The 27,028-nt window shown below is 37.9% G+C and overlaps 5 protein-coding genes and 1 non-coding gene across 7 annotated transcripts; 5 read left to right on the forward strand and 1 right to left on the reverse strand.

Annotated features, from left to right (window-relative positions):
- Positions 1 to 6,366, forward strand: LOC103941614. Of its 2 annotated transcripts, none has more exons than XM_009351820.3 (18): positions 1 to 923; positions 1,024 to 1,092; positions 1,176 to 1,374; positions 2,056 to 2,140; positions 2,313 to 2,381; positions 2,501 to 2,582; positions 2,680 to 2,739; positions 2,845 to 2,897; positions 2,978 to 3,156; positions 3,649 to 3,832; positions 4,126 to 4,183; positions 4,286 to 4,342; positions 4,422 to 4,667; positions 5,064 to 5,125; positions 5,274 to 5,330; positions 5,423 to 5,516; positions 5,632 to 5,772; positions 5,953 to 6,366. In XM_009351820.3, the coding sequence occupies exons 1-18, from the start codon at positions 168 to 170 to the stop codon at positions 6,034 to 6,036; spliced, it is 2,535 nt and encodes an 844-aa protein (XP_009350095.2). In that variant the 5' UTR covers positions 1 to 167; the 3' UTR covers positions 6,037 to 6,366. The 2 variants fall into 2 exon arrangements, with proteins under 2 accessions (XP_009350095.2, XP_048439629.1); XM_048583672.1 differs by having other exon boundaries at positions 3,697 to 3,832.
- A 1,255-nt stretch (positions 6,367 to 7,621) lies between these two features.
- Positions 7,622 to 9,024, forward strand: LOC103941612 (organelle RRM domain-containing protein 2, mitochondrial). The gene is made up of 3 exons (XM_009351819.3): positions 7,622 to 7,811; positions 8,464 to 8,532; positions 8,632 to 9,024. The coding sequence occupies exons 1-3, from the start codon at positions 7,694 to 7,696 to the stop codon at positions 8,871 to 8,873; spliced, it is 429 nt and encodes a 142-aa protein (XP_009350094.1). The 5' UTR covers positions 7,622 to 7,693; the 3' UTR covers positions 8,874 to 9,024.
- Positions 9,025 to 11,184: 2,160 nt separating this feature from the next.
- On the forward strand, positions 11,185 to 15,075 carry LOC103941611 (arginine biosynthesis bifunctional protein ArgJ, chloroplastic-like). The gene is made up of 16 exons (XM_009351818.3): positions 11,185 to 11,508; positions 11,625 to 11,748; positions 11,833 to 11,906; positions 12,028 to 12,072; positions 12,210 to 12,260; positions 12,357 to 12,425; positions 12,615 to 12,673; positions 12,898 to 12,967; positions 13,335 to 13,415; positions 13,489 to 13,575; positions 13,711 to 13,830; positions 14,002 to 14,064; positions 14,308 to 14,385; positions 14,465 to 14,610; positions 14,727 to 14,797; positions 14,921 to 15,075. Exons 1-16 carry the CDS (start codon positions 11,341 to 11,343, stop codon positions 15,001 to 15,003), a joined length of 1,389 nt encoding a protein of 462 aa, XP_009350093.2. The 5' UTR covers positions 11,185 to 11,340; the 3' UTR covers positions 15,004 to 15,075.
- A 210-nt stretch (positions 15,076 to 15,285) lies between these two features.
- On the reverse strand, positions 15,286 to 17,584 carry LOC103941610. The gene is made up of 3 exons (XM_009351817.3): positions 17,422 to 17,584; positions 16,609 to 17,220; positions 15,286 to 15,964 (listed from the first exon to the last, which is right to left on the reverse strand). Exons 2-3 carry the CDS (start codon positions 17,203 to 17,205, stop codon positions 15,548 to 15,550), a joined length of 1,014 nt encoding a protein of 337 aa, XP_009350092.2. The 5' UTR covers positions 17,206 to 17,220; positions 17,422 to 17,584; the 3' UTR covers positions 15,286 to 15,547.
- Positions 17,585 to 20,801: 3,217 nt separating this feature from the next.
- LOC103963556 (probable histone H2A.2) lies at positions 20,802 to 22,563 on the forward strand. The gene is made up of 2 exons (XM_009376384.3): positions 20,802 to 21,109; positions 22,126 to 22,563. The coding sequence occupies exons 1-2, from the start codon at positions 20,900 to 20,902 to the stop codon at positions 22,366 to 22,368; spliced, it is 453 nt and encodes a 150-aa protein (XP_009374659.2). The 5' UTR covers positions 20,802 to 20,899; the 3' UTR covers positions 22,369 to 22,563.
- A 791-nt stretch (positions 22,564 to 23,354) lies between these two features.
- Positions 23,355 to 23,428, forward strand: TRNAN-GUU. The gene has a single exon. It is a non-coding gene; the product is annotated as a tRNA-Asn (tRNA).
- Positions 23,429 to 27,028: the final 3,600 nt, after the last annotated feature.

Here is a 27,028-nt window from a genome sequence, read left to right on the forward strand (position 1 = left end):
AAAAACTGTTTTCGAATTCTGAGGGAAAAGCTGTGATTTGTGATTCGAGCTCGGCGAATGACGATTCGTTTTTGAAATTGGGTTTCTGATTGAATGCTGTCTCAGTCTCTAAGTGTTGGTTTTTGGGGATTTGTCGAATTTGGATTTTGGAGTGGAGTTGTAGTTGGATGGGAGAAGAGGCAATTTGTGTGGGGAAATCGAGAGATGGGGAAGTGGAAACAGAAAACTTCCCGAGAACTGAACTGAAGCGAGAGCACGAGTGTCTCGAAGATGATAGCGGGGCAGACGGGTTTCCAAACAAGAAGCAAGTGAAGGAGCATTCCAATGAGGATATAAGATCGGAAGTATCAAACCCCGTTGTGTCTCCGAAAGAGAATGGCTCCATTTTTCAGGACATTACTAGCCAGCCTGCGGAATTGGCAAATAGTAACGGAACGGAGTGTGGTGAAGTTGAGTCCTCATGTTCGGGGAATTCAGGTGCAGAGAACTTGAGCAATGGACAGTGTACCGAGAATGATAATTGTCAAATTGAGAACGAGACGAATGGTGATGTATTGACCTCTCGTGTTGTGGTAGAAATTCCTAAGCTAGCCAGTTCATCTGGGATTCGCAAGATTACGTTCAAGTTCAGTAAGAAAAAGGAGAATCAGACTGCGAGTAATCAAGACTTTTCACATGGAGGTTCTCACGAGGAGCCTGGAATGGACTTTCAAGCGATGCCTAGTACAAGTAGGGAGTTTCCAGCTAGTTCATACTGGAGGCAATGTGCTGAAACTGGCAACTTTCATCCTTGTGCGCTTAACTCAAAGTTGGAAAGTTCTAACTATGTAGTTCCGAGCAGCTATCCTTCAAATGTTAAGAAGCTATTGTCTACTGGTATTCTTGATGGAGCTCGAGTGAAGTATGTTTCCTCCCCGGCGAAGGTATTTTATCGAACATATATATTCTTCTCGGTTGGATATAATATGTGCTTGCAGTATGAATATCTATTTTCCATGGAGGTTCTAATATAAATTTTGGCAGATAGAGCTACATGGAATTGTAAGTGGCGGTGGTTATTTGTGCGGCTGCTCATCATGCAATTTCACCAGGGTAAGTATACTCACTGTTTACTTTGTTTTGGAGTTTAAGTGCAATATTGCTTATATGGCTGATTGATTCAATGCAATGAGCAGGTACTCAGTGCATATGAGTTTGAGCAGCATGCTGGTGTCAAGACGCGGCATCCTAATAATCACATATACATGGAGAATGGGAGGGCAGTTTATAGCATCATACAAGAACTGAAGACTGCTCCGCTAAGCAGTCTGGATGAAGTGATAAAGGATATTGCTGGTTCTGCTCTCAATGAAGAGTCCTTCCGGGTTTGGAAAGGTAATAGCAACAAGTTTCTTAGGTTTTTTTTTTTTGCCCTTTCCGAAATTGTTCTTTTCTCAATAAGCGTTTTAAAAAAGCCCTTCCCGTAATAATCGAGCCAATACTTGACTCTAACACACATAGGATTATGGACGTGCGGTAGCCCAAATAACATCAGACGATATCCAGACCTACTTAGGTAGGATCCCAAGTAGGCCCAACAAGATGATGATTATGATGTGTATATTTGTTTTGGATGGGAACTATTTTATGGAATTGAAGGGGGATGGGAAGGAAAGTGAACGAGGAAGGAAGGGGAGGGCTTGTCAGAAGAAAACTTCGTTGCTTGGTTTGAGCTTGATTCCAATTCATTTTTAATTTCACCATCATTTTTCTTAACTTCCTAGGACAAATACCATATATCTCAGATCTAGAAAATCTGCCATCCATGAAGCTCATTTGTCATGTGCTTGTTGAGATTTTGAGGGTAGTGTAATGTAGTCAGATGAAAGTTGGCTAAAGATATTGCAATTTGATAAATTTTGCGTTTTAAAATGCTTATGTTGGAAGACCGAAAATGCTATAAGGGAAAAGTGATTGAGGAAAGGAAACAAAATTGTGTCCAGCTGATATATAAATTACGTTAATGTATTATTAAGACCCCAATGTTCCTTTTTCGATATATAAAACATTCTGCAGAAACTCTTAATCGAAGCGATGGAATGGCTGAAGTGGAGAAAAGACATCGTGTGAAGCTTCCTAAATTGCGTCATCCAATTCCAAGGTAATAAACATAACACATCGTAATTTTGTTTTCTATACACTGAATATATGTCCATCATTAAATTTGTTAGATTAATTTAACGGTGATTTAACTTCATTTATTTACTGGCTAATGGAAAACTGAAACATACAGTCTTTTGCATGAGAAAACTGAAACTGTATCTGCTGTGCAGACCAAGCTTCCACAATCCGTATGCAGCTATGTACCAGAAGAAAACTGCAGAAGGTGGCAATAGGAAAAGGTTTGCATCATCCCTTCCCCTCCTTTTCCTATTGTGATTCTCTGTGAGGAGTTTTTTATAAGATGCTGCGCAATAATGGGTGAGTTTTGTTTGATTGGGAAATTATTCCTGGTTGACAGGGATAATGATCTCCACCGGTTATTATTTATGCCAAATGGACTTCCAGATGGAGCTAAATTGGCATACTATGTCAAGGGGCAGGTAATTTATGGATATAATTATCATGTTAATGCTGTTTTCACGTGTGGATGCCTGTAACTTCTGATCTTTACATGATTTGATGTTGTGGTATTCCCAGAGATTACTTAGCGGCTATAAGCAGGGAAATGGGATAGTCTGTAATTGCTGTGACAGAGAGGTAAATACTGAGCTGCACAGACCACATCAAATTTGAGTCCTGTATATTGGTCTAGCCCCTCCTTCCCTTTTTTCTCATGTCAATTTACTCTTTATGTGAAAACAGATAAGCCCTTCACAGTTTGAAGCTCATGCTGGAATGGCTGCAAGGCGTCAACCGTGAGTAGCTTTTAAAGAGCTCGGGCTGCTGTTCTAGTTGTTCAGTGTGTCATGTGTAGATAATTTATTTCATTTTGCAGCTACCGTCACATCTATATTTCCAATGGACTGACGCTTCACGATATAGCCATGTCATTGGCCAACGGCCAAAACCTGACAATTGGTGGCAGTGATGGCAATGATGATATGTGTGCTGTATGTGGACATGATACAGGGGATATGATTTTCTGTGATGGATGCCCTTGTGCTTATCATTCAGGTTGATATTGTTTCTAATTTTTGGTACTTGATTTTAGTTTGTGGATGTATACATTTGCTTTATGTTCTTAAGGCTTGCTCATCAACTTTTAAGATCACATTTGATACATTCCGTTTTGTTCTTTCCCCAGTTTAACTGAATATTTAAGTGATTTGATGAATGATTTTTGTTCCTCATCACTCCTCATGCTTTTGTAGTGCTATTGAATTGAAATTACCGAACAATTTAATGGTTTGATGATTTTCTTTTTTTTGTTCCACATCACTGTCTTCTCAATCGAATAATAGGATGTATTCTCCGCACAGCTAATATTACTCATGCTTAAAAAAAAAAAAAAAAAAAACCTGATATTTCAATTCTTTTGTTGGGAAACAAAGTCATCTTATATATTGATCAGGTTGTTAAGAATTTAAATATCCCTATGAGTCAATCAAGTTAGTAGTTGTTAGGTGTTTCATTTTATTTTGGGTCTAACCTTTGTTTATATTGCAGCTTGTTTGGATTTACCACGGGTTCCTCAAGGTGATTGGCATTGTCCAGATTGTAGAGATAAGTTTGAACCCTGTAAAAAAGCTGCTGCTGGGGAATCTTCAAATTTTGGAAGACCTATTGTAATACGGTTGACACGGGTCTTCAATGCACCTGAGTATGAAATTGGTGGCTGCGTTGTTTGCAGGTTGGTTCCTCTTGTGTATTAATTCCATTAATTTCTTGTATGCATTTTAAGTAGCCTGAAGTGAATGAAGGTTTTAATTAAGTTGGTTAAATTTTTTGAGTCTCTCACATCATGGTCAACATTTATGGCGACAAACTGTTTTGTTGGAAATGTGGTACCCTGGTTTCTACACAATTTCTTTGCAATATTTTTATATAATTTCTCTTGAGGACCCTTGTGATATAATTTCTTCACTTGATCTTTGCCATTTGGTTATCACTCATAGGTGCTAACATGTTATTTTGTATTTTTAGGAGCCATGATTTCAGTGTGGCTTTATTTGATGAACGAACTGTTATAATCTGTGATCAGGTATGACTTGCATTTTCATTCTTTTGATCACATACAACGAGAGTTGTCAAAATTCTCTCTTTAGTTATCATCGTTTTATTCTTACCCTTGATTCTTGTTCAGTGTGAGAAGGAGTTCCATGTTGGCTGCTTACGGAACAGTGGATTATGTGACTTAAAAGTATGTTCTGAACCTTGTGGTAGTTAAATTTTTTATATTTCTGGGATGCTAATTTATATTTTTTGCTGTCTTACTGCAGGCACTCCCCAAAGATAAATGGTTTTGTTGTGATGACTGTAACAGGATTCATGCAGCTTTACAGAATTTAGTACTCAGTGAAGCAGAGTGTGTTCCAGCTTCATTATCAGATACAATAATCCGGAAGCATGCAGATAGAGGTATATTTATTAACGGAATGGCAGATGTTCAATGGCGAGTTTTCAGTGGAAAGAAGCGCTATCCGGAACACCTACCCTTCCTTTCAAGGGCTGCTGCTATTTTTCGAGTAAGTACATATATGTGCGTTGGAATTGTTACCCTTATTCTTTCATGCTCATTTGATGCCTTTCAACGTATGGCACTGAACTTGGACTTTGGTGTTTTATTCTTTCCCAATTGTATGTTTAAAATTCACAAAGAAATAGAATTTACTTTTAGAACTGGTAAGTTATGTTTCAGTCATCAAAAGCTTATACAGGACGAATATATTGAGGGAATGGCTTCTCTCGTATGTCACTTGGCGTTCTAGATTAGGCTTCCTATTTATGTATTTTTCCGTCACTTCTTAGTTGTCAATTGTGTATCTTTCATACGTTGTCACTTCAAATTGATTGTGCGGACAAATTTATATGGAATAGTTATCGATGTTGTCACCTTCAAATTGATTGTGCTCAATTGGCAGGAGTGCTTTGACCCTATTGTTGCAGAGTCTGGTCGTGACTTGATCCCTGTTATGGTATATGGGTAAGTGGTGGTTTTTAATTTGTTCCGCTGTTTTTTAGTTATTTGTTGCTTCTTGGAATTATGTATTTTTATGTAGCGTTTGTTAATCCAATATAATTTCTATCACAAAAATATTATTGAATCAATTATTTTTTCCGGCATTTTTCAGGAGAAATATTTCAGGTCAAGAGTTTGGAGGCATGTACTGTGTAGTTTTAATAGTGGGGTACGTTGCTCCTCCTGTGTTAGTACGAATTCTAGTACTTGATGATTTTGTCACACCATTTTACACTAGTAATAATTTTCGTTTATGTCCAGGTCTGTTGTTGTATCTGCTGGTCTCCTTAGGGTTTTTGGTCGGGAGGTTGCTGAGCTTCCTATTGTTGCTACTAGTAGGGAACATCAAGGAAAAGTAAGTTGGCTTTGGAATCTGCTTTTGGTGATCTGATAATGCTTCAATGTTTTCCTTTTCTATTAAACTAACAGGTTTTTTGAAGTTTGACATCATTGTTTTTGGGTGTTTGTAGGGTTGTTTCCAAGCATTATTTTCATGTATAGAGAGGCTACTTATTTCTCTGAAAGTGGAAAAACTGGTTCTCCCCGCGGCTGAGGAAGCTGAGTCAATCTGGACGAGGAAATTAGGATTTAGAAAGATGAGAGACGAGCAAGTAAGTGAATACAGTTACTTGAATTGCATATATTATCTGCAGATAGTACGCAGTTACAGAGAATATGATTTTTCTAACTTGGTATTTTAAGGCGGGCTGTTCTTGTTTTCAATCTTCTTGATGTTAGCAGCTGGTGAATGTTAACAATCCCTAACCGCTTGAACTTCTCTTATTTGCCAGTTATCGAGATACATGAGGGAAGTGCAGTTGACAATTTTCAGGGGGACGTCAATGCTAGAAAAGGTGGTGAAGTTGACGGATTGACAACTTGTCAATTTTCCGTGATGTTCGAAGTTAGATTTAGTTTTTCTTTTACATGTTAGTTTTTTCTTTTTCGCGCTTCAATTCTCGTGTAATATTGCTGCTATTTTTGGTCCCGCTAGTGATTCACCTCTCCAATAAGCAGCAGTTTGAGGATTTTTTTTAAAGAAAAATATTATTGAAGAAACTGGAATTCGAGAGTAAAAGGAGGAAGATGAGTAAGAAGAATGTATGTAAAAAGAGAAGAAAAAGAAGTGCATGCTGACCTTTTAACCTGCACGCATCCCACATTTTTATTTGGTCACCGAATGACGATAATGTTTCACATTTTTCTCGGTTCACTTTGAATCGTCACTTTGCTTCTACCGCTTTTGGATTTAGCACCATGGACGGTAACTCATGTAACATAAAGTACGAATATGTGAAATGTTCTCGAATAAAACTGGTCGCAAAGCCGGTAGTTATGCTGGAGGTTTTGTCTGAAAATCCCACCTGTAACAGTGCTCGATGTGGTGGAGTTCCATGCTGCTAGAAAATGTGCAGCTGGCTTTCGAGAAGGGATGGTCGAATATTGTACTTGAAAGTTACTCTCCGGATCCATTTTATGGGGATTCTAGGGATCTTCATATTTTAACCGTTAATCGTTCATTATATATCGTGCGGTCGATTTTTATTAGATACTATTTGTATTTAATTTTAAATAAAAGAAGTCAAATGTTTTATGATCGTACGATACACGATGAATGGTTAAGATGTGAGAATTTTTAAGATCCTCTCAAAGTGAATCCGGATGGGATCCAATTCCCGTGAACTCTTTGAGCAGTCTCCGCGATGGAGGCTCTTGGCTGGGTTTAGAGGCAGGTGACATTCGGGCTTGCTTGCAAAATTTGGATAAATCATGAGTTTGTCATATTCATAGAACCACTAATTTAGTGGTGCATAAAATGGCTAAATTGACTCTTGTTTAGATCTGGATTCGTATTGATTTGAGGAGTCTCGTGATATTATTTAGAACCATATTTTTCAAGACAATAATTCTTTATAATCCCATCAATAAAGTTGCTATCATTTCGTCTCAAAAAATAGGACCGGTCACAAACATATAATAAATAAATAATTCAAGGACATTAAACAGCAATTAAAGGGCAATAAATCATGATTCATATAGAATTATTGTTTATTTAGTGTTTCCAATTATATTTTTATTAAAAACTAGTGATCGGTATTATTTGTGTATATTTTCTAAAATTATTTAAGATTTATTTGATGCTAGATTAGGCTTTATTCCAAAAAAAACCATGAATCTAATTAAAAATGTAATTGGTGACTCCAATATTAGACTCCCATAAACTTTTATGTCGAGAAATTCTAAAGTGAGGACGACCGAACCATCTGACCATCTGACCATCCGACACTCTAAACTTCCACTATGTGTGATTGGGGACGTAATCGGAACTTTATTAAATTTGTGAGTCGCGACGTTCACTTTTGTGGAAAAATCCCAATTGGGCCAAGCCCGGTCGGACCTATTGGTTTTGAACGAAGTGTAGAAGCTTCTGAAACTCTGCTCCCACCCGACCCGAACCTGATATTTCTCTCTGCTCATTAAACCCTAAACCCCCAAAATCCCACACTGTCCATTGAAGTCGGATCACCTCAAATGGCGTTCATCTCCACCTTCCGACGCGTCCTCGGCGGATCTTCCTCCGCTCTCCACTCCCAATTCGCCGCCATTCGTCACAATTCAACTCTCACATCCCCCAGGCTATTCATCAGCGGTACATGTCGATCTCACCCACTTCGTTATTTTCTTTCTGTTCTTCCCTTTTTGCGAAATTCAATCGAATCCTGCAGAAACCCATGTTTTTTTTTCATTTCTTTGTTTCGAAAAGTCTTTCTTTTTCACTTATTTTGTCAAAGGTTGTATCTTTTTGGGAACTTGGCTAAATTGAGCAGATCCCACTTGCTGAAATTAAATATCGACGACATGTCGATGAAACATTGACACATTAGGATCAGTGGTTGTGGTTTCCACCCAGATTATGCGAGTTTATATAATTTGGTGCTCCTTTAGAGTTTAGTGTATGTTTGTGACCTATAAAGGATTAGGCCTTTTTTGTAAATTTGTAATTGCATATCCTTGTGCTTCAATCCGTGTTCATTTTTTTGTTATTTGATTCTTTTTTTTTTTATATATAAATTTAATAACAAAGCTTCAATCCAATACTTTCGAATATTTCGACTAATTTATCGAAAAGAAAACAGAACAAATATGGCTGCAAATGTGTTTAACTCTTGTAAATATGCCATCTGTTTACTGAAGAACTGTTGAGCTCCTGAGGAGACTACATTACCATTTGTTGAATCTTGAAGACACGAATATATTCAATCTTGAATCATTACTGTTGTTTCGTTATTTGCAATGAGCAGGTCTTTCGAGATTAACAACAGACGAAAAGCTCAGAGAGGCATTTTCCCCATTTGGGCAGATTGTAGATGGTAAAAGTCGATTCTAGCTTGTTCATTTGCTCTCCTAAGTCCTAACAACCTTTCTTACAATGCTTTAACCCGAACGCATTGCGTTTGTTGGCCACGTAGCTAAGGTGGTCATGGATAGGGTGTCTCAAAGATCAAAGGGGTTCGGTTTCATCACATACGCATCAGTTGAAGAAGCTGAGAAAGCTAGAGAAGGAATGAATGCCAAGTTCTTGGATGGGTGGGTTATTTTCGTCGACCCTGCCAAGCCTAGGGAGCCTAGATATGCTCCTCCACCGCAAGCACAGCAAGACCCTTCGGAAACCGGCTTCAGATCAAACAAGACGATTGGGTGGTGTGGATGATGACTGCATGAGTTGCTTCGGTTTAATCTCATTGTGATGAAAAGGAGGGCAGTTTCAACACTAATCCCACTCTGGTTATATGTATTGAGAAATATGAAACACTTGAATTATTTAAATACGGTTATCCATGCTTTGAATTTCCTTCTTTTAACCTTTCTGGCACATTTTACCTATGGAACTTACATCGAAACCACAGCAAGTGGCTCAGTGATAAGTTGGCAGGCTGCGGCTCCCCAATAAACAAAAAAATGTGGGAGGTCCCGAATTCGATGCTCCGAGCTGGTAAGTCTGTTTGACTATGGCCACGGGCAGGATGAAATTCTCCATAGCCCCTCCGGGCCGGGAATGAATGGATAACCATGATTTACCACTAGTTGTCTTCTTTTTGAAAAAGAAGAAAAAAAAACTTACACTGATTCTGTTAAGCCATGCACTTCGAAAATTTGATTTTTTTTCTTTCAGTTTTTAATCTTAGGGGTGATATTTGTTAGGCACGAATGGTGGAACACCGTGATCTTGCTGCACCACTGTTCAGCTTTGACAAATTATCAAAACAGAATGTTTTCATACGAAGATATCCACCGAGATGGATTTTGAGGAGTGTTTTTCTTTACAAACCGGAGTTGATTATTTTTTTCATGATAAAGAGTAAACCTTGACTACTTGGGTAGTTAGATACCATGTCATAGTTTGTAACATAACTGTTAAAAAAATTATCTCAAGAAGATGATTGAAAAAGAAAAGCATAAGAACATTTTAATGCCTAATATGTTAAGAAAGCCCTCACATGCACAATTCATGAACAATTTCTCACGAAATACCACTGCTAAACAATTAGAAAAATTTCTAAACCAAACCCATCTTTAAAGGGCGTGTAGCTCATGTGCACAAAAAATGACCTCTCGGATGCGCGAGCTTGTGCTGAAATGTTAGTATATGATAGTTTGAGTGATGGGATAGTTGTTTTCTTATAATAATCTGCATGTTGCTTGAGTAATCAATGTTAACGTGATGAGTGTTACAAACAATGATTGTAAGAACAATTGCACTATCACTTCAAAACATGTGTTTTTGTACTCTATAATGCAAAGTGAACTTAAATGGCAGGAACTTATTTATATTTGACGCACCATTGAGATAGTAATTTAACTAAATCATACATTGTCAGTTGTCTTCTTTTTAGTACAATAATGTACTCATACCAACAGAGTGAGAGACTTGACTGCGCCACCCAACAGATCAGTCAGAATAATTTGGTTTGAATTCACCTTCCATAAAAACCGAACCTTAAACTTGTCAACATTACCATTAATTGTAGTACTAAGAGAGTAAAAGAAAAAAAATTTGTTATCTTGTCTTTGAACTCGTTATATGTGGCATGGATGGTAATACTCACACGCAAGACAAGACCTTTACACGGACAATACTTGGGTACTCACCGTGGAGTTCACAAACACGACTCTTTGAAGTGGTGTAAATAAGACATCTGTTAAAGTTTAAGTTATATAAAACATGTAACCAAACAACGGTAATAAGTAATAACTCATCCAAACATCCCCCTCTTCATCCGTAGGACCCCAACGCCTCCACCACTGCAGTTTTCTGACCATGGCTTGAAGGTCGGGATTATGACCACACAACAGAAGATTGAGTAAATCAAGGGCGTCCATCGGGGAGCAGCAGGTTAAGGCCGGCGGGGAACTACAACGTCCATCGCGGGAGGCCGTCTATTCGCAGTTGCCGGAAAAATTAGAATCGGAGGCAGTTGCCGGAGAAGCGAGGGATTAGAGGTGGTCGCTGGAAAATAAAAGGAATTAGGGTTGGAGTCGTCGGAGAGAAACGATCAGAGCGGACGGAGAAGAGATGGGTTGACAGTGAGGAAGAAGAGGGATGTTTGTGTACGAGTATATGTGGGAGAAATTTTTCATTTTAACTTTATACACCACTTATCATTATATAAATAGTACGATATATGTACGAAAAAATTAATAATTTAAAAAATAAAACTTTTTTGTACTTTTATTAAAACATATGGTGTGTTTCCGTCTCAATGAAAAATTTCTTCATATCTAGGAGAAAATTTTAGTTGTGACGAGAATACGAATGATACATCACGTGTTTTTATGCAAGTGATGGAAAATTTTTAAGTTATTAAGCTTTTAATACACATAACCCATCATTTATATAAGAATATTAGATGTACCATCCTGTATAATAGTTATATTGAAAAAATCTGTTTGGGAGTGTTTGGACATAACAGGTGTAAACTTTTAATTGGGCCACTTCAAAGAGTCAGTTTTTTGGGTACTCACCATTGAGTACTAAGTATTAACCCTTTGAAACTTTCTACTTCTCACCTCCACCCCAATACTGTTTGAAACTTTCGGCCGCCCAAAGAATACGTTTAACGGCCGCAAAACCCCAAAACCACCGTTTTCAAATCCAACTCCAAGGTGTTACTGCCGAAATGTATCTCTACGCTCCTCAATCCGTCTCCGTCAAATTCTCAGCAATCCCTTGTTTCGGTTCGTCTCGGCGGGACTTCAAAATTCCCGCTATTTCCATGTCTGCAATTGAAGTCTCCGCTCACATTCCGGCAGCCCCCATTTTTCTTCCGGAAGGACCTTGGAAGCAGGTTGACCTTCTCCACGACGCTGTTTTTGTTTTACTTTTTGCATTTTTCTGTGCAATTTCGTTTTCATGTTTCTTTAATATTGATCAAGACGTGTGACTTTATTCATGATTCTGTAGATTCCCGGCGGAGTTACAGCTGCAGAAGGATTCAAAGCTTCCGGATTGTATGGCGGTCTTCGTGCCAAAGGGGACAAGCCTGATCTTGCGCTTGTCACTTGTGATGTTGATGCCACTTCTGCTGGTGAGTAATTAATCTCATCTTGAGCTAGTTGACTCTGTGTAATTTTTCATTTTTGTAATGATTTTTAAGTTTGATTAATTGCAGGATCGTTTACCACGAATGTGGTAGCAGCTGCGCCGGTATTGTATTGCAAATCTGTATTAAAGACTTCAGAAATGGTGTGCTTGACTGTCCTTTGTTTCAATGCTTCTTTTACTTATTAGCTAATGATGTTGGGATTACTGTAAATTTGTTGTTGTTGTGTTTGATATCATTTTTGTGTTTTTGATTTTCTGCTAGGCACGAGCAGTTTTGATCAATGCTGGTCAAGCCAATGCAGCAACGGTAGGACATTTATCGATGCCTATAGTCAATTTTCTATTTATTTTGTCTTCCAAACTTTGTAGCTTGTTAAATCACTCTCCGAGTATGTTGTTACAGTTAAGTTTTGCACAGATGACATACATTCCAATTCTGTCCAGGGTGATGCGGGATATCAAGATGTAATAGAGTGCTCCAGCAGCCTTGCTAAGGTATGTGGAGGGCGACAAACACATGAATCTCATAGATACTCTTGCTTAGGCTGGATTTTTTTATCATCAAGTTCAACATGAATTTTTGTACTGCAGCTGCTTCATTTGAGACAAGAGGAAGTGCTGATTGAATCCACTGGTGTGATTGGTCAAAGGATAAAGAAGGTTAATATATAGCCACCATATTTCTGTTTCCTTCTTATGCTCATTTCTAATCATATTGATTTGCACAGTATTTCTTGGAATATTAACAGATTGACTAATAAATGTTACATGATATTTTTATGGCAGATATATAACTTGACATGTTCTTAGTGTTGTATAAACGATTCATTCGTTAATTCTCATATGCAGGAAGCACTTCTAAAATCTCTTCCAAAACTGGTTAATTCACTGTCATCGTCAACTGATGGGTAAATGTTAATGCTTGTAAACTTAGCTCCATATAAATGACATACTGTCATGTTTATGTACTGTATTTATTTTCGGCATCGAATTTCCAAGTACTTTATTCTCTTTGATGTAAACTAACTCTCTTGTTTTTTGAGTACATGCTATTCTTTTTTGTTGTGAAACTATGGGGATTAAAAAAATTTAAAATCATCGCCCTGATGTGCCATTTTCGTTCGGTCTGCAGGGCAAATGCTGCAGCAGTGGCAATCACAACAACCGACCTCGTTAGCAAGAGTGTGGCAATTCAGTCTCAGGTGTTCAATGTATCCAGTATTTATATCCTTGATGCATGAGATATCTGCTTTTTTTTGGAATTGTTTTTGTTAATGTGCTCAGTGCTTGTGTTGTACGGGTCTTGATAAAGACACTGTACCATTGACCCAATCAGGAGCAACTCTTATGTTGCTTGCTTTTGTTTGAAGTTTTGTTTTATGCATAATCAGCGATGCCAAAACGTTGGCATTACAATTTCCAAGTATATTTACTCTCTTTAATGTAAACTCATGTCACATTCTTTAATTGTGATCTAGCTTCTGCATATTACTACCAAGTAAACAACATTGGAAATGAAAACAACTTTGAAAAATCAGTCAGGTCCTTACTAAACCGGTGATTGCTCAGGTTGGAGGGACAAATATAAGAGTTGGGGGAATGGCAAAAGGTTCCGGGATGATCCACCCAAATATGGCTACCATGCTGGGAGTATGTCTTCTTAAGTTACTCCTGATGTTTGTTACTAGTACGTAATGTTACTAAGAGTTTTATACGGGAACAGGTAGTAACAACCGATGCAATGGTTAGCAGTGATGTTTGGAGAAAAATGGTTCAAATTGCTGTCAACCGAAGCTTCAACCAAATAACAGTAAGTAAACTTTCTATTTTCCCTTTTTCTCAAAATATCATACTTAGTGCGACTAACACCTAACGTAGTGTAATCAACCTGCTGCATCTTTCTTTTGTAGTATGATAACCCACTTAAGGTGTTTTCTCGTTGCAGGTAGATGGAGATACAAGCACCAATGATACTGTCATTGCGTTAGCTAGTGGACTATCTGGAACCAAGATATCTTCCTACAACAGTAACGACGCAGTCCAACTTCAAGCATGCCTTGATGTGGTTAGTTCCACTCATTTAATTTTTACCTAACCTCCGTGGTCCAAAAATCTCCTAGGGTGAGATCCAAATTTCAGGAATTAAATGGAAAAAATAAGTTGTGTTTTCCATTTGAGCTGTTGTATGTGGTCTAGACCCAATTTTTAGGATCGCAATTGTTGTGTCATTTTGTAGGTAATGCAAGGTCTTGCCAAATCAATTGCTTGGGACGGAGAAGGAGCAACCTGCTTAATTGAGGTCTGCATCCTTATTCCAGATTGCTAATTTCCACTGTTTTTCTAATTTTATTTTTCAAGTTAAAGTCAAATTGTTCTTTAATCTCACAAGTATGACGTAGTATTGTAAAGTGCTCAGTGTGGGATCTGGTTAAGTACGAGACTATGCTAATTGTTTGCACTTTGATTTTTGAGGATGATGAAATTGAGGTATTTCATATATGATTTCAAAGATATGTTTGCTAATCCAGACTTTGATGTGCAGGTCACAGTGACTGGTGCAGACAATGAGGCTGAAGCAGCAAAAATAGCACGGTCGGTGGCATCTTCTTCACTAGTAAAGGCATGATATCCGAACTCTGCCTACCTTTTTGATGCTCATGTGTACCAAATACTAAATTTAATTCCCAAATGTCAATCAGGCTGCAATATATGGCAGAGACCCAAACTGGGGGCGCATCGCTGCTGCTGCAGGCTATGCAGGGATACCTTTCGACCAAAGCAAGCTCCAAGTATTACTAGGGGATATTCTGCTCATGGATGGTGGGGAGCCACAATTATTTGACAGGTAACAAAATCGTTTTGCTCTGTGTCAAGGACATTTCCCTTTCAGCCCGTCATCTTTCTCCTCCCCGAGGAGATCGACCCTAAACCTAGTAGTTTGACTAGCTATATTTCTTTCAGGAGTTCGGCTAGTAACTACCTCAAGAAGGCTGGTGAGATCCACGGCACAGTTGTAATTAGTGTATCCGTAGGTAAGTTAAACATTTGGAGGAGATTCAAGTCAGATATTCAGTTAGAACCATGATTACTAAACCTGCAAACTCAACTATTTTTGTACATCTTTCGTGTTTGATATGCCCTTTACTTTTGAACAGGTGATGGCCCGGGACGAGGTCAAGCATGGGGTTGTGACCTAAGTTACGATTATGTTAAAATTAATGCCGAGTACACAACATAAAGTGCTCATTTCGTCATTGTGCAACCCCAACTGGAATTTCAAATGAGATTATTCAGGCTGTTAACTCTTCAATTCCATGTTCAATTTAACCATTGGTCTAGAACACCAGCTCAATTTATATGGCCTTTAACACAACCTTACAAAATGAAAACGTCGCCAAGCACAGCAAACATAACTGAACTTCCACATAAATTAGGGTTCCACGATGCTATTGATGTATGAATTCATAAACCCTTGACGGAGAGTACGCAGACAAAATCCAAGCAGAAAATTAACAAATCATAATCGGGCCAACCAAATACGATAGCATTCTGCGAGCGAAAAGCCGGTTCACAGTAGAAATGCGTGCCACAAACACGGCAATACTAATTACAAAACGCTGCTCTGAAAGAAGCATAGCAACAATACAATATATAAAGAAATAACCACACTGGGTGCAAATAGAGTAGCACATTGTTCCAAGTTTTCTCAAACACTCATAAACATAACATTGTCTCGAGTGACTTATTTATGCACACAGCGTAGGATGTGATATTACGTTTGCTTACAATGCTTCTGCAACTGGGTAATGCACGTTAGTGAGCGAATTTTTCAAGAAGGAGCTCCCACAATAAGAATGCTGGTCTGGGCTGCCCACCACAAGCTCACCAAAACCATTGTTTGTGTCGACCAATGTTTCACGGGGATCCAGAGATCTGTGACACCTCTCAGAAGCCCCAGATTTGCGATATTGCTTCTTATCTTTTCCTCGTGAAGAGCTGCTCTTTTGCCCCTTCTTTCCATCTTTCCTCCAATTCTTCTTGTTCTTTGACTTCTGCTGTTTCTTGCCTGTAACTGTGTGCGACATTGATGTAGCAGGCGGATCGTACACATCAGGAGCCCAAGTGACAGAAAGTTTCCCGGGTGATAAGCCCTCTTTCTCCCGGCTACCTTTCAGAGCAGAAAGTAGCTTCGAAGGAGCCTGCACAAGGCATTAAGAACCATAAGACCTACGTAGTGAGCACAATATCAGAAACTAGACTATCACAACATTTCTTTTGAAGTAGCCAGTTCAATCATTCCAAAACTAGAAGACAGCATACTACTCTGCCACCTATTTTACACTTGCCAAAATTACGTTGTTGTACATTAATGCATAAATATAATTACACTAAATTTTACGTCTATATTTTCTGGATAACCTAATAAAGGAGATGCACAAAAAAAATATGCCGCTTCTATACCTTGCATGATATACTACAGAGCAACCATCCAACATCAAGGACAAGGCATAATGAACAGGATAAAAATGAACGTTCGCTAAAACACAAAGAAACAAACACATTCCGCCTCCCACACTTGAAGTGGAGCCAAGAGGGGGAGCATGACCGGAAACTCTAAACCACATGCACCATTTAGTTTGATGTGCTGTATATCAAGCTAGGCATAGTCCGCGTAAGGCTATGAGCTCATTACAATAACAACAGGTTCCTTAAGTATATCAACTGAAAACAAAAGTGGTAATGATTAACGGGATATCCAAGAGAGAAAACATAGTATTAGGGGGAATAAAGTGCACAACTCTGGGGACAATAGGCTCTTCCAGTAAGCATATAGATAACTTACAGGCAAAGACACCGAGCGCAAGCAGGCTTGGTGATGGTGTTCATCCCCGCATAGTGCTTCTTTAGGTCCCTCCTTTACTATGCTTGCAGAGGCAATAGGAGAGAGCACACCAGTAGGATTAGGAAAGGTTGCACACTTGTTCAAGCATTTTCGAGTGACTTTTCCCTGCTGTGCATCAGGATCTTCATGTGTGTTTCTCTTCTCCACACCGACAGTATTATACCCATCTGAAGCAAGTTCCACTTCTCCAACATGTTTGACATCAATCGACTCTTTTCCAATACGTTTGACATCAATCGACTCTTTTCCAACATGTTTGACATCAATCGACTCTCTTCCAACACCTTTAACATCGATACTCGACTCTTTTCCAACATCTTTGACATCAGTCGACTCTTTTCCAACATCTTTAACATCAATCGAGTCTTCTCCAACGCTGATATTCAAGGACTCGCCAACAGCACTTACAAGACCGCTTACCGAATAATCTTCAAGCAAACTAGTACGAATTTGCTCTTGGTTCACAGAGGGCTGCAAACCTTGCAAACTGTCTACATTTCGCAACACCGATTTCCCACGAGGAAAGCTTATGTCCATCTACAATTACAAATTCTACAAAATGCCAAAATCCACATTTTAACAACATCAAACATCATCGGTGAAATCAAATCAACACAGTTCACCAAATCATAAATAAACTACAAATAACTACATATATATAATCCAAAAATATCCAGCTGCCTCATAATCTGAACCTAAATAAAAACAATACCAATCAACATAAATAAAAATTAAATTCATAAAATTAATTACCTCGAATAAAGTTAACAGCAAAGAAGCCTTCGCACCAAGATCTAACAAAACGATTCCAAATTTCTTAAAGCCTTAACAAAAAGTTCTTCGAACCCTAAAACCTCAGATTTCTCGAAGAAATCTCGACGAAAACTCTCTAACCTTTGCTACAAACTGGGAAGCTGAGCAAGAACCACAAGATAAACGAACCCAAGTGAGATTAAAACCGAATGTTAACTAAGATTACCGCGCCGATCACCTTTTTCGAGACGTTTCAGACGATGAGAGCAAGAGCCGCTCTGGAAGGAAGTCAAGTTAGGGACCGAGGGTCGTAGGAGGAGGTGAGGGGTCACCGAAGGCATTATCGTATGCCCTTCGAAACCCCTAAACCCGAAAGTCGCAGCAAAACCGCCCCAGATCGTGAACCAGAGCTGCGAAATCTGAGAAAACCGGCTTCTGGGTCGTCGTGAAATCGGGGGTTTTAGCGGCGGAGCATGGCGGAGAAAGGAGGAACGGCAGAATGTGGTGGTGGGTCAAAGTCAACAGGAGATTCAGAGATCGCAGAAATGGAGATCAGAATGGATGGAATTTTGGGACTCTTCCTTGTTTGTATATAAGGAGGAGAGGAAGACAGTAACACTTTGCGTCAATGGGTCCACGGCCAGCAGATCATGGACGTACACGTGTCCACTGCGAACTGCGGGTCATTCAGTCGGTCGTGGGAGATTTTTAATTGGGTTGGGCCGGGTCAACTAACGTATTGTCCTTTTCATTTTTCTGCAGATATTTATGGAAAGGTGTACGGCTGTTTGCACGAAAAGGCTTCCTTTTTTGTTTATTTATTTTTCTATTTCTAAATTGAAATGTTCTCAATTTTACCATTTTATCCCTATTTCATAAAATTATTTTATTTTGACATCCCTAACTATAAAAGGGCGTTTTGGCAATATTTGAAAATTTCACTATTTTAGGATGCTGACTATATATATAAAGTGACAATTAAATTTGAATCGCTAAACAACACTATCTAGTTATTTAATCACAAATTTTAACAATAATGTTACTTCGATCATTAATACCAGACGTTTAAACAGTGTAATTCTAAATCATAAAAGTTAGAGGACAAATTAATTTCATGTTTATGAAAACGTATGTAACAAAGGTTCGCATTTGTTGAAGAATAAAATAAGCATTAAAAATGTTGTATTTATCAAGTAACTTTTAAGTGTATTGTCACAAATATGATATGGTTTTATAAGTTCACACAAATAGAAAGAGAAAAAAAAAAAAGTTAGGTCAAATTGTTTGAATAGTCCGTTAGTTACCTGAAATATAGAATTCCATGATCAAACATATGAAGAACTATGTAATTGAAGTATCGATACGATCGATAATATAAATGACATATTGATAGTTGATATCAAATGACCAGACCAGAGGAATTTGTCTCAATATTCTCTATTAGTACAATACCCAAGGTTCATGAATAACTGTATCGTTTACCCATTACATTAGTATCATTTGGTTTCAATAATAATAATAATAAATAGATAAATATAAAAATAAAAAATAAAAAAAAATAAAAAAAAAAACCTAGTATAATTTGGTGGTATCAAATGACACTCACATTAAAAAAATTAGCTACATTACTCTAGGTACCGTTTGGTACGTGGGACGGGACAGAACAGAGTGGGACAAGGCGTTCCGTCCCACGTTTGGTGCGCCTAAAATGGGTGGAACGAGTTGTTCCACGGGACGAGTTTTAGGTGAATTTTCGTTCCACCTCACCCCCCCTGGAACGACTCGTTCCACATCCGTGGAACACAAAATTATAACCTCTCCGTCTCCTTCTTCTTCCTCCTTGTTTCCATCCGAGGGCATCTTTGCTCCCGCTCCGTTCCGTTCCGTCATGTCCCGTCTCGTCCCGTCCCATCACATTCCGTCCCGTCTCGTCTGCATACCAAACGATACCCTAAGCTACTTTAATTATGGGACGCACACAAACTACCTTAATTATTGTGAGTGAACAACGGGCCCAATTGTTTTTTCTTTGACAAACCACACACACATTTCTCCCCCCCCCCCAACGAAAAAAAAAAAAAAAAAAACGCAGCCTAGAGTCATCAATTTTTCCTTAAACTTTAATTTTAGCTGATTATCTTTTTAAAATCTTATAATTAGCCAATTTCCTCCTTTTAACTTTAACCAATTACTGTAACAACCGACATCGTCCAGGAAAGTGATCCTTATATGTATATTCTCATATCTACCTAGCATGAAGCCTTTTGGGACCTCACTGGCTTCGGGTTCTATGGGAACTCCGAAGTTAAGCGAGTAACGCGGAGAGCACTCCTAGGATGGGTGACCCATCGGGAAGTTCTCGTGTGAGTTCCCAAAAACAAAACCGTGAGGGCGTGGTCGGTGCCCAAAGCGGACAATATTGTGCTACGGTGGTAGAGCGGGCCCGGATTATGGTGGGGGCCCCGGGCGGGATGTGACAATTTGGTATCAGAGTCTAACCCTGGTCACGTGTTTTGCCGACGAGGACGTCGGGCCCCTAAGGGGGTGGACTGTAAGATCCCACATCGCCCAGGGGAGTGATCATTATATGTATATTCCCATCTATACCTAGCACAAGGCCTTTTGGGAGCTCAAAGGCTTCGTGTTTCATCGGAACTCCGAAGTTAAGCGAGTAGCGCGCTAGAGCATTCCCATGATGGGTGATCCACTGGGAAGTTCTCGTGTGAGTTCCCAGAAACAAAACCGTGAGGGTGTGCTGGGGGCCCAAAGCGGACAATATCGTGCTATGGTGGAGTCGGGTCCGGGAAGTGGTCCCGTCCGAACGAGGATGTGACAATTACCCCCTTAAAAATGTTATAAATAGCTAATTCCCCCAACATTAGATTTTAAAAATTTTCATCCATCAAGTTTCCATTATTTTTGCCCTCATACAGTTGTCATGCGTTATTTGAGTGATCAAAATGGAAGGAAAATTGAATGAAAACTTTTAAATCTAGTGTCAAAGGGAGAATTGACTATTTATAAAAGTTTAGGAGAATAATCGGTTAAAATTGAAGTTCAAGAAATTGGTTAATTATAATTATTCAGAGATAATGGGGTAAAATTAAAATTCAAAGAAGAAATTAACATCTCTATACAAATTCGGGAGACAAATCTACAATATGCCTTTTTCTATTTGCCAATACATGTCGTAATTTATTTGAAAAGGGTTTTGAACTTTGGTATAAGAAAGTAAACGCCAACAATAGTCAGCCCAATTTACGAACTCAGCTTCTTACAACCGTCCATCTGAGCCAATCCAACGGCCGATATCCAAACCATAGTTAGTGCTCTTACCTAACCCAGTGTATATCCCACCTGCCCCATTCACTGAAGCTCCATGTGCACAAAATTTCACTTCTGCATTTTATTTAATTATTTTCTGTTTGTTTCTCGGGAAGGTCGGTTTAGAAGTTGATCCCAGTGCGGAGGCAGGGTGATGGAAGCCGGTGGGAAGTTCAAGAAAGGCGCAGGAGGGAGGAGAGCCGGCGGTCCCAAGAAAAAACCGGTTACCCGGTCTGTGAGAGCTGGTCTGCAGTTCCCGGTCGGACGTATCGGCCGGTACTTGAAGCATGGCCGATACGCTCAGCGAATCGGAACCGGAGCTCCGGTTTATCTGGCTGCTGTGCTCGAGTACCTTGCTGCTGAGGTAATCTCAGCTTCCTCTATGTCTCTGCATTAGCCGATCAGTTGCTTAGGGTTTTTGCTATTATATTTTTGAATCACAGAGTATTTTCGATATGAGGATTGGGTCAATCAACATTTCGTGCATGTCGACAAAGGGAAATTTATGCAAGTAGTATTGATTTTAGTTGCATTTTGTGCATGTCAAAGAGGTGAAATTTAAGCAAGTGGTATTGATTTTAATTGCAGGGGAAAATCGTTTCTGTTGACCTCAGCTAGAAAATGAAATGTACATGGACGTATGCCAAAATATGAAATTATTTAGTGACGAAAACCAAATTGTGCTTTTATTTTTGGTGAAAAGGGTTTTGCTTTTTGTTAACTGTTGGGATCTGTTTGGTCGGTAAGAAAAAGATGGAAATAGGAAATAGGAAATCATGGTTTTCTAAATCATGGCTTAACTTCTGTTAGATAGATGAGCTCCTGCATGTGATTTCTGAGGTTGGTAGTTTATCCTATGATCATTGGTTTGCATTCCCTCAATTCAGAATTCAAGTTTCTAAAATTGTCTTCTTGGGTATATTTTTTTTGTAATGTTGGCCGTTATAGGACAGTTTTATAAATCTCTTTTGCTGAAATCAGAAAATCAACACGATCCACACGGAGTGTAACATGTGACATGCCTCAAATCCTCCTGTATATTACCATATAAAACAACGCGATTGGCACAATCGACAGGATCAACAATAAGAATTTTGCATTCTGAGGATGAATCAATTCGATTGGAGGCTGTCGATCAACACGTGTTAATCGTGTAGTTTTAAGTGGTATATATGGGGCATTTAAGACGTTTCCAATGAAAATTAGTGTTGATCATGTGGTTGGTGTTGATTTACTTATTTCAAGTTTATAATTGTCCTATAACAGCCGGTAACCCAAATTTATTCCCAATCTCTTTGATTAGCGGCCAAATGGGTTCAAGTATATGCCGTATGATTTGGTTAGGAACTGGTGTTAATCGTGATGACGTGATTTGGTTAGGTTTTGGAACTGGCTGGAAATGCTGCAAGAGACAACAAGAAGAATCGCATTATCCCAAGGCATGTGCTATTGGCCGTGAGGAACGATGAAGAACTCGGAAAGCTCCTGAAGGGTGTGACAATTGCTCATGGTGGTGTGCTTCCCAACATCAACCCTGTGCTTCTGCCAAAGAAGCATGAGAGGGTTGCGAAGGAGCCCAAGTCGCCCGTCAAAGCTGCCACCAAGTCCCCTAAGAAGGCATAACTGATCTAATTAGCAGTGTCTATGGTAGTACCTTTCTATGGAGTCTCCATGTCTGTACATGGTTAGTAGGATGCCTTCATGTGTCGTTATCTCCCTCGTTATCCCACTAGGACTTAAGACTCTTGTAATCTCTGTTTCAGTATCCGCTTAGAACATCTGTGTTTCATATGAAATGAAATTCACCCGACTTCTAAATTTTCGCCTTTTGCAATGGCGCAGTTGGAGATATTTTACAAGGAATCTTAATGAAACACTCGTATTGTTCACTTTTAACGAAAATGACATTTTTACCTTGAAAGGTCTCTCCATTTACTTACACCTTTATCTTGTCATTTTCGTTAAAACATAAAGTTTTTTAGGACTCTTCGTTAGTTTTTCTTATGTAAGTGAGAGTGGTTTCTGCACGCTTTTTTTTCAACTTTCTACACCCTTGTTAATTGTGGTCCTTGATTTTCCTTTAATTTGTTCAATTCAATTGCCAAGGGGAAAAAAAAAAAAAGGGATGTGGCGGAGGAGAAAAAGAGTTTGTATCAATCATTTCCCCTCATATAACTATTGCTTAGCTTTGGTGTTTTTTTGCACTTACATCTTACTAGGTACTTTGAGAGCATCTGCTTCATGATGCTTGAGTGGGAAAAATTTACCATACAGCAATGCAGTATGTTTTTTTCGAACAAATGACATTATCTACACTAAAGAGGTGGAGAGTGAGTTAAGTCTCACAATTAGCTAGCAATTCAGTATGTTATACGTTAGCTGTTTTAACCACGAGACGAGGCGGGATCATCTTTCCCTCCTAGAGTACAGAATGATGGCATTGAATCTGCAAATGATCCATACATTTGTTGTACGGTAGAAAGAATCGTTGGGCGTTTCGATAAGGTTTGCCAACTAAATGTCGGTGAGAGCTTGTAAAGACAATGAATTGGATTGAGCAATCGAATAATAAAATTAAAAAGTAAAAAGTTCCAACATCATATCAGAGAGCTGGAATAGCTCAGCTGGTTAGAGCGTGTGGCTGTTAACCACAAGGTCGGAGGTTCGAACCCTCCTTCTAGCGTATTTTTTATGTTTTTATTTTTCGTATTATTTTTATTTTGTGATTTAAATCACGAATTTTCGTATTATTTTGTGGTTTTATTTTTTGTATTATATTTTTTTCATGATTTAATTTTTTTGTTTATTTTTATTTTGTGATTTAAATCACGAAAGTGTCACTTAATACTAAAGTTTATTGGTATTCTTTTTAATTTGTAAGTCTTAAGTTCAATTCTCGTCAAAGATGAATTTAACCATATTATTAGTAACCCACCATCTCCTCTTTAGTATAGATAATATTTGTTCTCTGTAGCTTTTCACATTGGTCTAGCCAGCCTATGTCATGCTGATATTGACGGTTTCTCTAAAAAATACTTTTGCTCACAAACATGACTATTTACTAAAAGCCAGCAGAAAATCACTGTTCATCTTGTGAGGGAGCATTGTTCATCAACAGTGAAATGACGAATCTGCCTCTCAGTTTCCAGCTTTCTTTCTTTGTATCACACTGGAACTACGTGTTTGTCCCTGATATCCATGCGTCGGCCTGCTCCTCTAGGATGTTGACGTATAGGTTTGATTCCATAAGTTCTTGACCCTTCCTTCTTTTTGAGCAATTTTTCGGTGTACCCGGCACACCAAATTTTTTTGGTGTACCCTCACTCATAATGGTGAGGGTACACCAAAAAAATACCAAAAAAATTTGGTGCACCCTCACTTTTTGTACACCAAAAAAAAATTAATGAGTGAGGGTACACCTAAAAATTTTCCCTTCTTTTTGGCTTTGGTTTCTGTCTTTCTCTCTCCTCATTTTCATTGTTTTTCCGCCTGCCTTTCTTTCTCTCTCAAGCCCTCTTTTAATTTGTTTTCAATCTCCTCATCTTTCTCATTTTTCTTAGCCAAATTATCTGTGTAAATTTCTTGCTTTTAAAACCATTGGAAAAATAAATAGTTGCTGCATCTTGCGTTTAAACCCCTGGGTCAGTACCGATTTTATTGGTTTTTTAATTTTATCTGGGTGGATTTGTTACCTCCAAGGTCCGCCTCCATTTGGTGGTGAGTTTTTTAACTGTCGATTTACCCCTAAACTTTCACCTGGTTTTATATTTTCTCCCTAAACTTTTCTATTGGAAAATTAAGGATTCAAACTAATTTTTTTAGCTGATTTGCCCCCTACTAGTTTTTCATATATTCCATCCATGTGTTTGTTAAGTGAGACCATGTGCACAACATGTGAAGGTAATTAAGTCATTTTACTCTTAAAAATAATTAAAAAACTGAATATAAATAAAAAAACAAAAATTTCCCTTTATTTTTTCCCGCTAATTCCTATCCTCAAATTTATTTTTCCTTCTCATTCCTATGCATGAGAAATGACATATGGTGTTATTGTCTTCATAAGTAGCTAAGTTAGTCTTTTTCTTGAAGCATGTACTACCATTTTTATTTTCTCTAACAAATTAATAATTTGACAAATGCTTATGGTGTTATTGTCTCCAAAGCAGTGCATTAATATAAGAAACATGTTCATAATACTCATAAAAAAGGCTCAAGATAATTACATACTTTTCATAATATCATAATAATCCCAATACAATTTCACAAAATGATCCTTAAGAAGTTGGAAAGCATAAGAGATTTTACCATCCATAAGGTATATAACTCATAGAATCTCGATTACAAAATATGGGCATTCCAGTTAACCAAACACAAGCAAAATAAGGTTTTAGTTATCAAAGCAAGAGCACAAACATTCTGCTTGAAATGCACATGACACGTGGATATCAACTACACTTTCCATGGCCTTCCTCGTTTGGTTGGAATCTTGTACCTAAACCTATTTTCATTTCTGATGGCTGAGTAAGGTTGAGGGTGTTATGTTTTCCAACTTCTTAAGGATCATTTTGTGGAATTGTATTAGGATTATTATGACATTATGAAAAAATATGTAATTATCTTGAGCATTTTTTTATGAGTATTATGAACACGTTTCTTATATTAATGCACTGCTTTGGAGACAATAACACTATGAGCATTTGTCAAATTATTAATTTGTTAGAGAAAATAAAAATGGTAGTACATGCTTCAAGAAAAAGATGAACTTTGTTACTTATGAAGATGATAACACCATAAGTCATTTCTCATGCATAGGAATGAGAGGGAAAAATATAATTGACGATAAGAATTAGCGGGAAATATTAGAGGGAAAGTTTTTTTTCTTTTTTTTTTTCAGTTTTTTAATCATTTTTAAGAGTGAATTGACTTAACTAGCCTCACATGTTGTGCACATGGTCTCACTTGACAGAAACATGGATGGAATATATGAAAAACTAATGGTAGGGGGCAAATTTGCTAAAAAAATTAGTTTGAGTCCTTAATTTTCCAATAGAAAAGTTCAGGGGGGAAATTGAAAGTTAGGTGAAAGTTCAGGGGGTAAATCGACTGTTTACTCTTATAGTATTGTTGTTTTAATTTATTTTGTAGTTTTCCATGTTCAAGTGGAATTTTCGTATGAATTTTTTTCCTAATTCTGGGTGTTTTATATCATTAGATCTGAAATTTGGGTGTATGATTTGTTTGTGTTTTTCGTTTCAGAACACGTTGCTCTATATTTTTTGGAATTTAGTTTTTGTAATTTTGGTTGTTTTGTTTATATCCTTAGATCTATTGTTTGGTTGTATAATTTGCTTCTTTTTTTTTTTTTTTTTTTCTTCAGGACACTTTGCTCTTCATTTTTAGGGGTTTCTGTGTGCAGCTTCGAAGCCGTTTATGCTCAAGGTAAACAATTTCAGCTTTTCCTTTTAGCATTTTCTGCAACAATTTTTTTTTAAAATATTGTGAAGTTGTGTTTTCTATAGTGTGAAAGTCGAATATGTGGGATTTTTTTTAGATTTTGGTGTCTTTGTTATGTTGTTTTATGGTTTTAGATGGTGTTGGATGACTTGGTGTTTCATGTTGTGTTGCAAATGATTTTTTCTCAGGTGGTAGCAAGTTTTTGTGAAAATTAAATATGAAAAACAATCAATAATTTCATAAAACTTGCATTGATCGTCTAACAATGCTTGCTAAAACACCCTTTAAACGGATTGCTTATACAGAAACAGTGGATTTACTAATTGATGATGTGAAAAAGTGTAAGAAGTTTGAGAACCATGTAGAGTGGGGGATTGATTTGGCATCTGAGCACGAAAGGTAATCCCTTAGAATTATTCTACTGGTTTTTCTTATTATGGTTACTGATTAAATAGAGCTTATCGATTCGTTGTTCTGATTTTATGCAGATACCTGACGGAGGTATTATTTCAAAAGCCTGTTACTGTTTACAACTATCATAAAGGGGTCAAAGCATTCCATAGAAAGCTCAACGATGATTTAAAGACAGTGGCTGCTATGGGTATTATGCTTTGAACTTTGAACCGTTGAGTTCAATGCTCTGTTGTATACTTGAGCATTGTGTATCTTTTGATTACCTATTACGGTTTTCTTATATTTCATGTGGAGAGTTGATTGGAAGAAGGTAAAGGAAAGAGCATTACGATGTTGTTATAAGCAGGTATTATTCGGTTTTTGTATGTTTTAGTGACTTTATCTATCATTATTGTTGTTGTTATTATTATTATTA

Source organism: the organism of the source record quoted next, unplaced genomic scaffold, assembly GCF_019419815.1.
Source record: "Pyrus x bretschneideri cultivar Hongxiangsu unplaced genomic scaffold, Pyrus_bretschneideri_v1 Contig2, whole genome shotgun sequence".
NCBI classification, from domain to species: domain Eukaryota; kingdom Viridiplantae; phylum Streptophyta; class Magnoliopsida; order Rosales; family Rosaceae; genus Pyrus; species Pyrus x bretschneideri.

Bases quoted from the DNA above. Each gene is read 5' to 3' on its own strand.
- LOC103941614 (XM_009351820.3), top strand. From the start codon at position 168: ATGGGAGAAGAGGCAATTTGTGTGGGGAAATCGAGAGATGGGGAAGTG. The intron at 2,382-2,500 runs GTTTGCATCATC...CCTGGTTGACAG, and splicing joins GAAGGTGGCAATAGGAAAAG to GGATAATGATCTCCACCGGT. The intron at 5,773-5,952 runs GTAAGTGAATAC...CTTATTTGCCAG, and splicing joins GAAAGATGAGAGACGAGCAA to TTATCGAGATACATGAGGGA.
- LOC103941611 (XM_009351818.3), top strand. From the start codon at position 11,341: ATGTATCTCTACGCTCCTCAATCCGTCTCCGTCAAATTCTCAGCAATC. The intron at 14,065-14,307 runs GTCTGCATCCTT...TTTGATGTGCAG, and splicing joins GAGCAACCTGCTTAATTGAG to GTCACAGTGACTGGTGCAGA. The intron at 14,386-14,464 runs GCATGATATCCG...AATGTCAATCAG, and splicing joins CATCTTCTTCACTAGTAAAG to GCTGCAATATATGGCAGAGA.
- LOC103941612 (XM_009351819.3), top strand. From the start codon at position 7,694: ATGGCGTTCATCTCCACCTTCCGACGCGTCCTCGGCGGATCTTCCTCC. The intron at 7,812-8,463 runs GTACATGTCGAT...TGCAATGAGCAG, and splicing joins CCCCAGGCTATTCATCAGCG to GTCTTTCGAGATTAACAACA. The intron at 8,533-8,631 runs GTAAAAGTCGAT...TTGGCCACGTAG, and splicing joins ATTTGGGCAGATTGTAGATG to CTAAGGTGGTCATGGATAGG.
- LOC103963556 (XM_009376384.3), top strand. From the start codon at position 20,900: ATGGAAGCCGGTGGGAAGTTCAAGAAAGGCGCAGGAGGGAGGAGAGCC. The intron at 21,110-22,125 runs GTAATCTCAGCT...TGATTTGGTTAG, and splicing joins TCGAGTACCTTGCTGCTGAG to GTTTTGGAACTGGCTGGAAA.
- LOC103941610 (XM_009351817.3), bottom strand. From the start codon at position 17,205: ATGGACATAAGCTTTCCTCGTGGGAAATCGGTGTTGCGAAATGTAGAC. The intron at 15,965-16,608 runs GTAAGTTATCTA...TGCCTTGTGCAG, and splicing joins TGCGCTCGGTGTCTTTGCCT to GCTCCTTCGAAGCTACTTTC.